Here is a 14458-nt window from a genome sequence, read left to right as displayed (position 1 = left end):
GATCTCAAGGCACATTGCTCTGCTCTCAGAGTGCAGTGAGGTGACTTGCTTAGGGGTTACTGGCAACTGATGGCACCTCTTCTCCAAATTTGCAATTTCACCACATAGTTCTTGGGGGCTGAAACTGTGAGGGTGACACTTGGATCAGCCTTAGAATGATCCTGAGGTGACCATCATGTGGATGCCCAGACAAGAATGGAGTGGAAGGAGCAATGCTGGTGCAGGGCCAAGCTCCCCTTGCAATTCCTTTTGCAGCCCCATTGTCTGTGGAGCTTAGGTTTTAGTAGCTTTTGAAAATCCACCTCTTATGGCAGCCCCAAACACTGAACTTGCAGCAGCACTGCAAGCTGACAAATTGTTTGTGATTACTTATTATTGACATGACTTACCTCAGATTAATTCAGAGCTCTATCACCTACTTAAAATCCGTATTCTATGAAATTTGCTGATATTAATAACTATTGTCAGTAAAAACTAGTCATCATTATGTTTTGCATGAATGTGTTGAGATTTCTTTGTAATTTTTATGATTTTAACAGCATAACATAGATATATCATCTCCTCTGCATATGTTTGTACATATGTATGTGTTTGCAAGGGAAATCTTCATGATGTTCATCTTTTATTTTGCAGTCAAAACCTGTTGCATTTGCAGTTCGGACAAATGTTGGGTACAGTGCAGCTCACGAAGATGATGTCCCAGTCCCAGGCATGGCCATCTCATTTGAGGCTAAAGATTTTCTTCATGTTAAAGAAGTAAGTAAAACCAGAGGAGTAAGTGAATCACTCTTTAAGGGAATACTTGAGTAATAGTGCTACTATTTTGCAATGTTGATAACACTTCACATTGCCAAAGCACTTTACAAATGTTAAAGAAGCTAACAGTGTATAAGGAATTGAATGTTCTTTTAAATGCTGTTCTTGTAGAAGCAATGGCACAAATTTCTTATGATCAAATTAGTGAAGTTGAGAAAGCAAGTACTTTCCTTCTCTAGTAAAAATAGCTTATTTATAGGTTTAAATGCCTATGTCTGACTATTCAAAGATGAAATAGTTCTGGGGTTTTTTTTCTAATCTGGTACTGTGAGGGTTTGTTGTGATGCAGCAGCCAAGGGTTGCTTCTCTTTTATCTGTATGACTGCATCTCATTTAACCCCATAATTCTCAGGTCTCCTGTTTTTTAACTAAAGCTATTTCCCTGGCACAGACAAAATTTAGTTAGCAGTTACATGCTGAAGAACTGGAAAGATGTTTCAAGATAATTGCAACTGTCAATAAATGAGCTTTGCATTTGCTGCATTGGTTTTCTTTTCCTGTTGTTCTTAAACACCTAAAGTAATTCTCTTTCTCTGCTCCTTGCAAGACACTCCCAAAAAATAACTTGGTGACTTTCACATGCAGGCCCTTCTCTGTAGCCTGCTGCTGCCTTTTGAATGACTCCTTCATTTTCAAAGGTTTAAAAGGTTTCTAAGCTTTTGGTCATAATCCATGGTGGTTTGTCTCAAAACAGCCCATCTGGATATGGAAAATTATAGGAAAATAAATAGAAGGTTAGTTTAAGGTAGAGCAACCTAGCCATGTCTTTACCTCATTTTAGACTATGGAAAAGTCCCTCAGTAGTTATGATTTATGATGCATAATGATTCTACTAGCACAGTGCTTTGGGGAAGAAAGAAACATCCCTAATACAGAGATAGAAACACAGGTGGAGAGAGACTAAAGGAACACAAGAAACAGACTTGGCTAATGGTTGTAATTTTTCATATATATTAAACACACAAAAAGAGAATAATTTTGATTCAGACTGTATATGGTGAAGGAAAATTACTTTCTGACTGATGATAGTGTGAAAGAATTGCTCTACTCTGTCTTGTGACAAAAGAAGAGATGAGCAGGCACATAGTCCTGACAAGAGAAAACCATCAGCCTTCTCCAGTGAGTCTTGAAGCACTGGAAAATAAGGCTCAGTTTGGTCTGATCAAATGATTTTGTGTACTCATGTATTCCATCTGCACTTCAAATGAAGCAGTAATCTCAGATATTACATCAAGTGTTTCCCCTGTTTCCATATAAACCAGACACACAGGGTTAGCAGTTTTCTGTTAAAAGTTAATACATTTTTCTTCACAGCACAACTTAGTCTCGGATATATATATATGTGGGAGAAAATCTGGAAGGAAAAGTCTCCTGAACTTTTCCAGATCTCCAAAATGCCTTGAAGGGAAGCTTAGCTCGTCTGAGTTCTTACATTGTCTGTGGCTACATGTAGCATTGAGTGGTGGAAAAATAGATTAAAATGTTCCTGCAATCCCAGGTGTGTTAGAATGGAATTCTCTGCTGATTGCCTTTAGAAACACCTGGTTTTCTCTGTAAGCTGTTGAGGAGAGGTTATTACTGGTGCTGGTGCAGAGGCTGGCTGGGAAGGGACCCTGGGACCAGGTCAGCTGTGCCGCCGGAATGGCGAGAAGGGAAGGGATCCACTAGGAGTCACACTGGGACTTACGACTCTTGCCCTGCATTTGGCAGCAGCTGTTGTGTCTGGGTGGGTTGAAGCTCCTTCAGAGGGTGCTCCAGACCCAGCCCTTCCCTGCACAGCCATGTCCTCCCCCTCCATCTTCTCTGCCAGGCCCTGCTTGTCCTCCAGGGCTCTGTATCCCACCAGGTATTCTCTTTCAGTAATGTTGTTGCTCCCTGCAGGTAATTCTCGGGAAACTGAATTATCCAAACTTTAATTATTTATGCAGATTAAAGAAAAAAACATATTAGACTATAAAATGCAGTGTTGCTTATGTATTTTATATCTAATCTGTTGCTAGAAATAAAGAAAGCTAAATTAATCTCCAGTAGCTTCTGCCTGCATAAGGATGCCATACTGGACAGTGCTGTCCTCTTTTTGTCTGAAAGGGCTGTTCACCAATTTGTGCTTCTGAGATGGCTCAAACAAGAAAAACCTCAGTTCAAAATGACAATGGACAGTGATGAAAAGCACTGCAGTGATTGAGTGTGAGGGAAATTTATCTTCATTATTAGTTTACATTCATTAAAACTCAGTACACATAAGGATGATGGATTCCTTCCTGCATGAAGAAACTGCTGCATCATAGTAACTTATGAATCTTTTGAGGCTTTAAAGCATGGTCATTTTTTTGTTCTGTGTTTAATTAATCTTTGTATTTCCTTTGGCACTCGAAACACAGGTGAATTACAAAGAATCACTCACCTGAGCCAACAACTTGAGAGCTGGACACCTCTCTACCAAGATTTAAAAAAAAATTTAAAATTAGAAAGTATTATTATTAATACTGTGTTTACACTATTATTAATAGTGTGTTATTATTGACTTTTAAAAGTATCTTATACTTTCCATATACTGACACAACATTTATCTTTGAAACCTTGCAGAAGTATGCTTTTATTTCTATAGGAAGAAATTCCTATGGATTTAGGATTTCTATTGCGTCTAATAAAATCAATATTGTTGCGTGGTAATCTGTTGTACTGTGGGACAAAAATAGTGACTGTTCAGATTTTAATTCAATGGTGTTTTTATATTATCTATCTCTTCCTTTTACCAAGTTAATGATTTAGTTAGCCTTTCATAATGAAAGGGTATAATTTTAATAATACATTTTAGTCTCATACAGCTTTGAGAAACTGCTATTCCAGAATAGCTCCCTGGAATGCTGGTATTCTTACTCATAAAGGCATCCCATTGGATGGATATTATAGATATCCTTATGTTTTATGAGCTTAAAAGTGCTTTTATTTTAATATCTATTTTTTGTTAGCTGGAATATCTTACACTTGGTCTCAAGCACTACAAGATCTCTATAGCTGCCGAAGTGAAAGATAATACTGCAATGTAGGTTGTATATCAGTAATACACCAATGATGGTAAAATTAATTTCTTTTTAGGGGAGCCCACATATTTTATATGTTTTATTCCTAACTGTACAGTTAAAGTTGCTTGTTCTGTAATTAAATATGCACTATGATATCTACATTAATAGCTTCAGGTTCAAGAGAGCTACTTTCTTCACATTCATATATTCTCAAAGTTTCATAAATAATCCAAATTACGCAAAATTCCTTTTTTGATGATAGTTATTCCCATGGAACACCAGAGGTATTGCGTGTGGGACCCATACATGAGGGACCTATTCTCCTTCAAAAATGGTGAATAAATAAGGATGGAAAAAACAAATAGTTCTGCTGCATAAACCTCTGCAAATCAACCAACCTCTCCCACACATGGTGTGGGGGGGGGTGTGTGAATAAAGGTGCTGAGTTAAAGTAGTCAATATCTCATATTTAACAGAGCTGAAATTCCGTTAATTAGACCATCTGGTGAACTTGTGTAATTGTTAGGTTTTTTTAGTTATCCAGAGATATCTGCTCCTTGTGGATATATGATGGTGAGTTTGAGATGCAGATCACGTGAGCTATCTGAAGTAGGGTATATATAAGCAGCCAAATTCAATCATATTTCAGAAGATTTTAGTGAGAAGTGGGGGAATTTGTGAAGTAGTATTTTTTAATTTAAATAGAGAACTGAATAAAATAGAATAAGAAAAATAGATTATTACAGAGCTATAAAAATTCTAGCAGTAGGTGAGAGTGGATCCTAAGTCTCTGGTGTCCACCAAGGAGAACCATGAAGGGAGAACAAAAGCAGCTCTGATATATGAGAGGAGACTGTGAAGCAATTAAAAATAAAGATGGTGAAATGGGTAGAAATAATAACCAGGGAGAAGCATGAAGACTTTACAGGAAGTTTTCCACCAAAGGACTGTGGATTTTAATAATTTGAAAGGAATAATTATTTTAATGTATTTCTGAAAATTACCACAATTCTTCATTGCCAGAATAACATAGCACAGTGATTAACTGCAGGGAAGAATTACAAAAAATAGCATAGCTGCAAATTAAAACTAATAATAAAGTTATCCCAGATACAGTAATTTCTTAGTATGTTACTCTTTTTTTCTTTTTTTTTTTTTTTTAATCTGTAGAAATTTAATAATGACTGGTGGATAGGACGATTGGTAAAAGAAGGCTGTGAAATCGGATTCATACCAAGCCCAGTCAAACTAGAAAACATGAGGCTGCAGCATGAACAAAAGGCAAAACAAGGAAAATTCTACTCCAGGTAATAACAAGAAATCATTAATAATAGCAACATTGTCTGTGATACAACTTGGAAATTGGTGCTGTGTATCAGTCATATATGTGCCTAAATGTTGTTAGTGGAAGCTACAAACATTTTTGATCAATGAAGAAATTAATATATAATGAATTATATTATTTATTATATATAACATTATTTTACATATTATATTGATAATTAATAAGCTTATTAATATCATTGCTATTTGGGAGAAAAGGAGATATTTAAATTGGCAATCTATGGTGGCCTACCACTGAAATGGTTTCCTTCCTTTTTTGTAAAATAATTGCTAATATACATTACAGTAAGTATATTTACTATCTATACATTTACATTTAATATTACATTTACTAAGTTAATTGTTTTACTTAAAATTGCTTTGTCTAAATTCTTTAGCATTTTTAATTGTTTTGATGATCCTTCCATTTCTAAACACATTTAAATATAATTTTAGAAATTACAGAAAATGTTAAGATGAGTTTACTTGTAAGCCAGAGCCAGTGCCTGTTAGTTAGCTCGTAGGGAAAAAACAGTCTTGTCAAATTCATTGCCTACAACCACAGCTTTTAAGAACACTACATTTTATGATGGAAGTTTCATGTTAAGTCATTTGTTATCTCTGACTGCAGCCATCATTGCATAAGAAAAAGGACTGTTTCTAGATATTCTGAACAATACTACAAGATAGAATAATGTCACCTTTACTCTCGAATTCTTAATAAAGTAGTTTTCTAGTAACACCTGTGGAAGCAAATTGAGTATAAAGGAAAAAATATTCCCAGTGTATTTGAGTGGGATGGACCTGGAACTGAGCTAGGAACCATTCAGGAAGCCAGAAATGCTTTCCTATCTCTATAGAAAGGGCAGCAATGTTTGTAGAGCGTGCCTAGAGTAGGACACTGTGATTGGGCAGTGCTCAGCTGCATTCACCAGCTGTCAAAGGCTTTTCCCATGAGCATGCGGTCCTCAGCAGAAAGATGCTGGATCCTTATTCCTCTAGTGACACGTCTGGGACAGCCAGATGTGTTCCAGTGATTTGGTTCTTTTCCAAATTGTAGAGGCTTCCATTCTCCAGAAATTCTCACTGAAGATAACATTGTCCTACACCAAAAATGCATTAACTTATTAATATTTCAAGACAGAGAAAGTGGAAACTAGTACTATCACATGAATTATTTGAAGAGTGAAATAACCTTTCTTACATTTTTTTTCAGAGCTTTTCTCATTATGGTAACTGAAATAACAAAGACAAGAACTGTTGTTTCATTTTCACTACTTGGATAGGTTTTCACAAAGCAGAACTTGACAAAAACCTTAGACTGGTTTAGCTTTGAGAGACTTTTTTTCTTAAGTGCTATATTGTATTGAGAAAGCAAAAGGGTTAAAAGGGTTTGTACGTTAATTAAATTGAAAAGGTGATAGGGACAGTCTCATCTTCATTAGCAATTTATCAATAATTCCTCAGCTGAAATAAACAGATATGCTCACTGGCTTAAGAATTACTCTTAATGGGCAGTAATATTAATTAATATATACCAATAGCCATATGAATTACTGAATTGTATTAAAATACTGAGGAAATGAGAGCAGCAGAATAAATTGCACAGCAGCACAGGAAGTATGATTGATGTTTGCAGTTCCTCAGGTCTCAAAATGTACACGCATTTTGTGGGAGATGTATATTTTATACCTCTGCCAGAAATACAGTTTGTCTCACAGCTAGCACCTCATTTAGAAGGCATATAATAAATAAACTAGATTAAATATTGAGAAAGCTACAGAACTTCAAATTAATATATTACTTTACTCCAGTAAATCAGGAGGAAACTCTTCATCCAGTTTGGGTGACATCGTTCCTAGTTCCAGAAAATCGACGCCTCCATCATCTGGTGAGTAGGTTGTGAACCCTTCAGTAAAGAGACTCATGAACCTAATCTGTTAAAATTCATGTACCATTAGACCTTTTCTTCTTTTTACTTCCCATTCTTCTTAGGTAAAACCTGGCCTATTTCCAGATGAGGCTGGTTTGGATTGGTTGGAAGTAATGGAGTCAATGCCAGCAAGTTCAGACAATAATTAATGCACAAAATTCCCTTTTTGCTCTTACCACAGAGTTTTGTAGCAGAGGCATAATAGATCTGTGAGATTACATTACAGTAGGATAGTGGAAGGTTTGGTCTGAATGCTTCCTTGTACAGGAGAAAAAGCAGCAATAAAAATAGAAGTTCCTGAGAGGTTTCTGCAATAGCATCAAGAAAGGTATTATTTTAAAACATCAGGAACGTTTAGTTTCATAATTCTGATCATGATGATGCACTTCACATAATTCTAGGATGCTGGATATGTCTTGCCTTTGACAAATTTTTCAAATATTCTATTTTGTACGTAGAGCATCAACATACATATTTAACTTTAGTTAGGTTGGATTCACATGGTATGAAGCAAATATGTGGCAAGTTGGGGGAGGATGCTGGCATTAGCTCCATTAAAAAAGCTCAGCAGAAGATCAAAAAAAGAATTGCTATTGAATTCAGCTGCTGTGTTGTTGGATGTTTTATCTTCTCATATACATTGTAAATACCTGAAAACAGAAAATATTAATCGGTGTTGCTAGTGCCTTTTTTACTAGGGCAAAGACATGGATCTTCAATCATACTCATTTATATGGAGTCTGGTCTACAGAGCAGGCATCTTAAAATGAGCCTGAAGATTTTAAAGTATTTACTTGGTCATTTAAAAGGGAGACGGAGAAATTAAATCCTGTTTTGGTAGTGCTTCATTTGGTTCAATCAATTTAAAAATGTATCAGTCTTGTGCAACCATGGATTTGTTAGTAACAACCAACTTTATTGAAATTGCAGTTTGTTTATAAAAATTCCACCTCAGTTTAACTTCTCTTTTCTTTTGAAAATATTGTATTAGTTACTAATGTATGTTTGTAATAAGTGTGTAGAACACACCTTAATCTTTTATTTTCTGATGGCTTTAAAATGATGTGTTTCCTGTTAAGGCCAACTTTTTCAACAACTGCATTTTTGTAGTGAAATTGTCCATTGACTCAACCTATGTTGTAATTTTATAGTTAGAGCATGTGAAATACTGTAATATAATTTGCTATCAAAAAACACTTGAAGATCAGTACATGTATTTCAAAAATGTTGCACAGAATTTAGAGTTAGGAGCATAGATATCATGTAGATTACCAGCTGACTGTCACCCATCCTCTAATTTTCATTGCATTGAGTTGTTTCTTCAGACACTGTCTTTCAAGAAGCATGGTTTTCTGGAGAAAGAAGGAAATCTGTTAAAGTGTATTCAGTTACAGTGAAGATTTGAAAATATGTATGGATAGTGCACATTAACTTATTCTGGCATCCAAGATTTTGAGTCTACAATATTTTTTTGGCTATGACATCCTAAAAAAGGTGAAAAAGGCATTGTTTAGGACTAGAAGAAGAATTCAAGTGACTTTGAAGGACAATTCAGTTATTATTCCTACACCTTCTCTCTTTGAAAGTATAATCAATACATCAATACAAATACATCAATTATTTCATAAGTTGAAGAATACTAACTGAATAAGTTAATTTCATTATTTACTTTGAGTCAGGGATGGGTTTTTTCAATATAAAATAGTGCCACAGAAAAACCAAACAAAAAAGCCCACACAAACAAGATGAAGAACCAGTGAAAAACAAATTAAAGAGAGGTTAATATCCATTAAAATAATGAATATTGATATAGTAAACAATCCACACAGTCCTATTAAGCCACCAAACTGGGTAAGAATAATGCTGAAAATGACTGAAAAGACCCTAGTAAACTAAAGATATTTAACAGTAAAAGAATTGTCATAGGAGATATTCCATAGTGTGAAGACTGAGAAAGAAAGCAGGAGGTATTGGTAACTAGCTGATCAAATTCTGCTGATCAAAGCTTGAGTTAACTGATTTTTCTTTACTGACAATTTCAGTTGAGCATAGTACCAAAGGAGTTTTCATGGTCTTATTGTGAGTGATTTACAGCATCTGTGCTGGCCTGTATCAAGAAAATATAATATGGTTTTTTTATAATTATGAAGAGGATTTAGGAACAGTGTTGCAAGAAGAAAATGTTGTATGATTTCTGTGGTTGTTTTTAGGAGCAGGATTATAGAAACAGGATGAGGATCTACTCACTGGATTTTTCCTTGGAAGGACAGACTCAAAGGCACAGTAACTCAGGAAATGTCAGGCATCAAGGCATTAGATCTGTGGATAATTCAAATAGGAAAATGTACGTTACGCAAACAAAAGAGATTGCTGCCACAAGTGTCTGTTACATCAGTAGCTGCACGTATGCTTGACAGAAATATTTATTTGTTACATAATTTAATAGCACATGCTATTAGTTGATGTCCCACTCATGAATCAGATGAATCATGTCACTAAGATGGTTTCATAGTTTGCGATGATTAACTAAGGGTTTGGATAAAGTCAATACAAACTATTCTGCTTACAGATCTATTTAGGGTTAGGCTCGGTTTGACATCCTGGCATGTCAAGATAAGTGTGTGTTACCAGAGGGGTGGGTAACATCTTCACACACAAGGGTGGTGATGTATGACTGCTTATGGTTCACTTTTGTGAACATCTGCTTTTGTGAACAAGCATCTGCTTGCTTGCTGAAAGCAAGTTTAAACCACTACATAAGATCAAGATTGATTGTTGTAAATAAGAAAGGTTTTGTTTGGTTTTACATGTCGTTGGCAGGTACCTGTTCTACTCAGCATTCAGGATAATACGGCTTTGCATTTTGAAAGTGTATTTATTACTGAGTCTGTCAGGATTCCAGTTGAAACTGTTATTACTTACTTGCTAAAAAGGGTAAATAATTTGTGGTTATGGTATAAGCATTTTTTGTTACATATTCTTTTGGGGTAGAGATTGAACAGCAGTGGTTTATTGTATTCATTTCCATTTTACCCTGCCTACATCCTGACTCTTTACATAAGATTCATGTCTCTGAGCTAAGCTGGGATAATTTCCTTTCTTCTGCTATCCATTCTTTTTAGTTTTCATTATTAGTAGATCTATGTTTAGATATTCCCAATAAATGTATCTTATGAGTACAATGCATTTTTATTTAAAATATTAAAAATGCCTATTATAGTCCATCCTGAGATAAATGTAGATAAAACTGTACCAATATCTGGTTGATTTTGTCGTCAAAAGTGATTTTTCTTCTAATTCTTCATTTCCCATCGACACAGTAGTAACATTTCAAATTTCAATTGATGATACCCATTTTCATTTAGTGTTCATTGCTATAAAATAATCCAAATTATTTGATTTGTTGACCAAGTTCTGTTGTCTACATTGGTGGAAGTCTTATCTATTCAAGTGAATATTTTGGATTTACACTGGTGTAACAAGAACAAACTTGGCCATTGGTCTAATTTGTAAATATTACAGTAGCTGTTACAGATCACATTCTGTCTTTTAATCCTAAAGTACTGCACCTTTAAATTTTTCCCTTCATTTTATTGTAGTTTTTTTTCTCATGGTCAACTTTTAATTTTTATTTATTTCTTTATTTATTACTCTGGACAGTTTTATTTCTGTTTACCTGTAATTTCCTTTTTAACCTATCTTTACTTTCCCTGTCATCTGATAATTCTGAATTGTTTGTCTGTATATAGCTGTAGACATAGATGCCACTGGCTTAGATGCAGAAGAAAATGATATTCCAGCAAACCATCGCTCCCCCAAACCCAGTGCAAACAGTGTAACATCACCCCACTCCAAAGAGAAAAGAATGCCCTTCTTTAAGAAGGTAACACCAACTTCCAAGCTCCCATCTGTGCACCTGCTCACCTGCACTGCGTCGCATTTCTAGTCCTGTTAACTGTCTGCGTCCTTTGACAAGCCAATAACACGCATGCTTTGTTGTTCTTTGTTTCTTTTCCATGCTGCTGTAGCTAAGCAGAAGCAGAAATCGGTAAGTTTATATCAACATTGCCTGTGTTCATCCTGCCACTGGCATCATTAGCATTATGACTCCAGATTAAGAATGCAGCTATTCTAGAATTAAGGATGAAGAAATGTGTTGAGCTGATAGTGGATTCATTACAGGAAAACAGGCAAAAGTTCTGTGTGTCTGTGAAACTCTGCTATGTACTTATCCTTTTTGATGGAATAAAAGGACACACTTCTGAAATGTTTGAGAAAAATTATTTTTAGCATTGTAATGCACCTCTCTAGTGCATGTTTATTCTTTCTATATCTTTCTTAAGTTTTTGGGTTTTTTTCTTTATTACTCAGTCTGTTGAAATCATTATTGGAATCTATCAGATATTCAGTTTGGACTTTGGAAACAAATTGTCAAATTCGTTCTATTTTTAATTTAGTCTATACTTAAGCTTCTAATTCACTAGGTGCAAAGTCGGCAAGTGCACAAGACCAATGGAAAACCTCAGACTTGTTTTGACAGTTTACTTCAGATTTTTCCTGTTGTTATGTATAAATTACCAGCCAAATGTTCTTGCCATCCATCAGTGAGACTTTTTTAGTATCTCAGCTATTGGAAGTGGTACTGGTGGTTCCCAGGAGAGCCTATGTTTCTCCACAGATAACCTAGATAACTACAGAATTATGCAATTGACATCCTGTTGCAAAAAGCTGCAATAGGTTTCTAGGGCCTTTGCTGGAGTAAGTTAGCAAGACATTAGGTAGTAGTCAAACTATGTAGTGAAATACCACATTTTGACTGTTTTGTTTTAAAATCTGTAGTCTTCATAGCTCTCATTCATTTGGTTTTAACCACTCACTTAAATCTACAGGTAATAACTGACTTTTATAGCGCTTACACAGTACCAAGTGACATTGTTGTCCTTGCTGTGGATGCTCTCATGTTTAATAAGTAGATCTTTGTTTCTGTCTCTCTTTTCTTGAACTCTTTTACATAGTATTGAATCCTTCTCTTTTCTGAAGTCACTGCTGTTGGCTTCAGTTTTGGTGTAGAAATCAACAGTGGGTTCTTACTTCTGAGTAATTTCTTACTTCATCATATTTTTAATTGGATAATACATGCTGACATGTATTGGATGCTGTCTGCATAAGCATCTTTCAAAGCTGTAGCTTCCAGATGAACCACCTTAGACCTGGAAGAGGGTTAGTCCCACATCTTTCTTTGACTCTGTGGTGCCTCTTTTCTTCCATATCAAAACCATTACTTGTGTTAGTGGGGTTTGTAATACTGACATTTACACTGTGTGCTGGATGGCCATCCCAAAGTAATCTACAGAGTCAAACCACTGAGTAAATGCCATATATTCAAATCTACCAGTTTTTATTCCGAGTTCATATTTGAACTTGAATCTGCAGTGAAAGCTGTATAGTTCAGTACCAGTCTCTTAGAAAATATTAGATTCTCTACTGCTAAATTAAAGAACTTTAATGCTTCCATTAGATAACTTCTACTCAATTTCCTGCTGACAGCTTCATTATTTCAAGCTGTAAAAATTTGAGAAAAAATGCCCATTGCACCAGAACAGATTTTAAAAGTACCCCATATTCCATCAAATAAGGTAATTTCTGTGCTTGCCCTGATTGCCAAATAGCTGGTTAACTTCTAGCATGAATGCCTTTTGTTAAGTCAGCCACATTAAGACAAAGATCTGTTGCATCAGGGCACTCATGCTAAAAGCACTCACACAACTGTAATGAATTTTTCTTCTAATATGTCTCAAATACACTTATCAGATTACTTAAAATGTTAGCAAGAACAGGAGGACTGCTTTTGGATACAGGCCCAGCCTAATTGCAGGGGTTCACTTTGAAACATGTTGAGTCAGATTCTGTACTGTGAAAAATAAATTCATTTCACATGCTTATGATGCCTTGGGCACTGGTCTTCATTCTCATGTTATTAATTATCTTGTGAAACTACAGGTAACAAAAAATTAATTACATTGAGGGACATTCACAAAAATATTTTCTGTGTTATAGACTGCTTTAGACTGCTGCTTGTGTAGCATTGTGTGCTGTCACTATAAATGTCTGTCTTTGTGGGTTTGTGTTTTGGAATGTATATACTTATTTTAATGTTATTGCGAAACACCTTGGGATACATTGAGTTCTGGAACAATGAACAATGTCTGTATTCTGTGATCTTGACTGATGTATTTGTACTATGTAAGCATTTGAAAAATAGATCTGCTATTTCTTTTTCTGTAACACCCACACATTTCTGGGTTTGGATTTCAATCTTTTATACCCAAGACAAAGATAAACCAAAACTTTCCTTACGAACAAAAACCTCTTTCTGATTAGACCCCATTCATTCATGGTGATATATACTGAACAGCCATTTACTAAAAAAGAAAAAAATACCAAACTTAATAGTTTATTTCTTTTTGTATTGTATTGTGATAACAATATCAAATTTTTGCAACACTTAAAAAGGAAGCAATCTATTTTATCTCTGTATGCAAGAATACTTTTTTAGAAATTGTGCTTGATACATCAGTTAGTATTTTGGTAAGCATGGTACTACCAGAATCCATTCTTGGGTGGTGACAAGAACTTCCCAAAGTGGAAGAAATGCTATCCCAAGCTTTGCTTATGATAATTTTCTAGAAATACTAACTTGATCAGTCATTATTTTGATTTAATTTGTATTTGAATTGTGGGTGCAAATGTAGATGTCACACTGAGTGCTGCCATGAGAATTTGCAGTGATGTCACAATGTTTTTCCAAGGAATGGGCAGATCTGAACATTAAAAAAAAAAGATGTATTTTCTCATCCCCTTTTGTTTTAGTTTTCTCTTTCATAATTTCCTTTATAAAATTTCTGTTGAAAACAGAAGCAGCTGTAGAATTAACCATTTCACTTCATTAGTTGTTGAAAATAACCTTTTCAATTTACCTGTTAGGAATTATGCAGTGCGAAATGTGCATGACCCATAATAAGAGTTTTTAATATCCAAAGTATATATGAAAACAGTAGGAAACCCTAAAGTCAAAGAAAAGTTTTTTCGAAAGAACTCCCTGAACCTCTTATGTCCTTGTCTTGTGCTACCAGTTCCTGGGAAAAGTTAATGAATCTGAGATTTCTGTGACATTACTGAAAATTCAGAGTTCCCAATATTTAAGAGTGTATTACACTTTCTCTAAGTGTTGTGATGCTGAAAACTTTTTCTGTTTTGCAGACAGAGCACATCCCTCCCTATGATGTAGTGCCTTCTATGCGACCAGTAGTTTTAGTGGGGCCTTCTCTGAAGGGATATGAGGTAACTGATTGTTGTAAAT

At 35.1% G+C, this 14458-nt stretch overlaps 1 protein-coding gene and 1 long non-coding RNA gene across 14 annotated transcripts in view; one reads left to right on the top strand and one right to left on the bottom strand.

The window, feature by feature from the left end:
- The window catches only part of CACNB2 (calcium voltage-gated channel auxiliary subunit beta 2), a 245389-nt gene that overhangs the window by 198703 nt on the left and 32228 nt on the right, over positions 1 to 14458 (top strand). For 9 of the 12 annotated variants that reach the window (XM_021540993.4, XM_021540992.4, XM_085573068.1 and 6 more), the window contains 5 exons: positions 634 to 756; positions 5013 to 5149; positions 6980 to 7056; positions 10848 to 10981; positions 14359 to 14439. In XM_021540993.4, the coding sequence (XP_021396668.1) occupies positions 634 to 756; positions 5013 to 5149; positions 6980 to 7056; positions 10848 to 10981; positions 14359 to 14439 (552 nt within the window). Of the gene's footprint in view, positions 1 to 633; positions 757 to 5012; positions 5150 to 6979; positions 7057 to 10847; positions 10982 to 11126; positions 11147 to 14358; positions 14440 to 14458 lie in introns of all 12 variants that reach the window. The other 3 variants (XM_021540997.4, XM_021540996.4, XM_085573069.1) reach the window with 1 other exon arrangement.
- On the bottom strand, positions 5148 to 14364 carry LOC116183202 (uncharacterized). 2 transcript variants are annotated; one of them, XR_004147750.2, is made up of 3 exons: positions 11023 to 14364; positions 9346 to 9417; positions 5148 to 8450 (listed from the first exon to the last, which is right to left on the bottom strand). It is a non-coding gene; the product is annotated as an uncharacterized LOC116183202 (long non-coding RNA). The 2 variants fall into 2 exon arrangements; XR_014953219.1 differs by lacking the exon at positions 5148 to 8450 and having other exon boundaries at positions 9241 to 9417.

This window comes from Lonchura striata, chromosome 2 (assembly GCF_050655825.1).
Source record: "Lonchura striata isolate lonStrDom1 chromosome 2, ASM5065582v1, whole genome shotgun sequence".
NCBI classification, from domain to species: Eukaryota; Metazoa; Chordata; class Aves; order Passeriformes; family Estrildidae; genus Lonchura; species Lonchura striata.
Note: the sequence above shows the minus strand (reverse complement) of the source record. Positions and strands in the feature narration are given on the sequence as shown.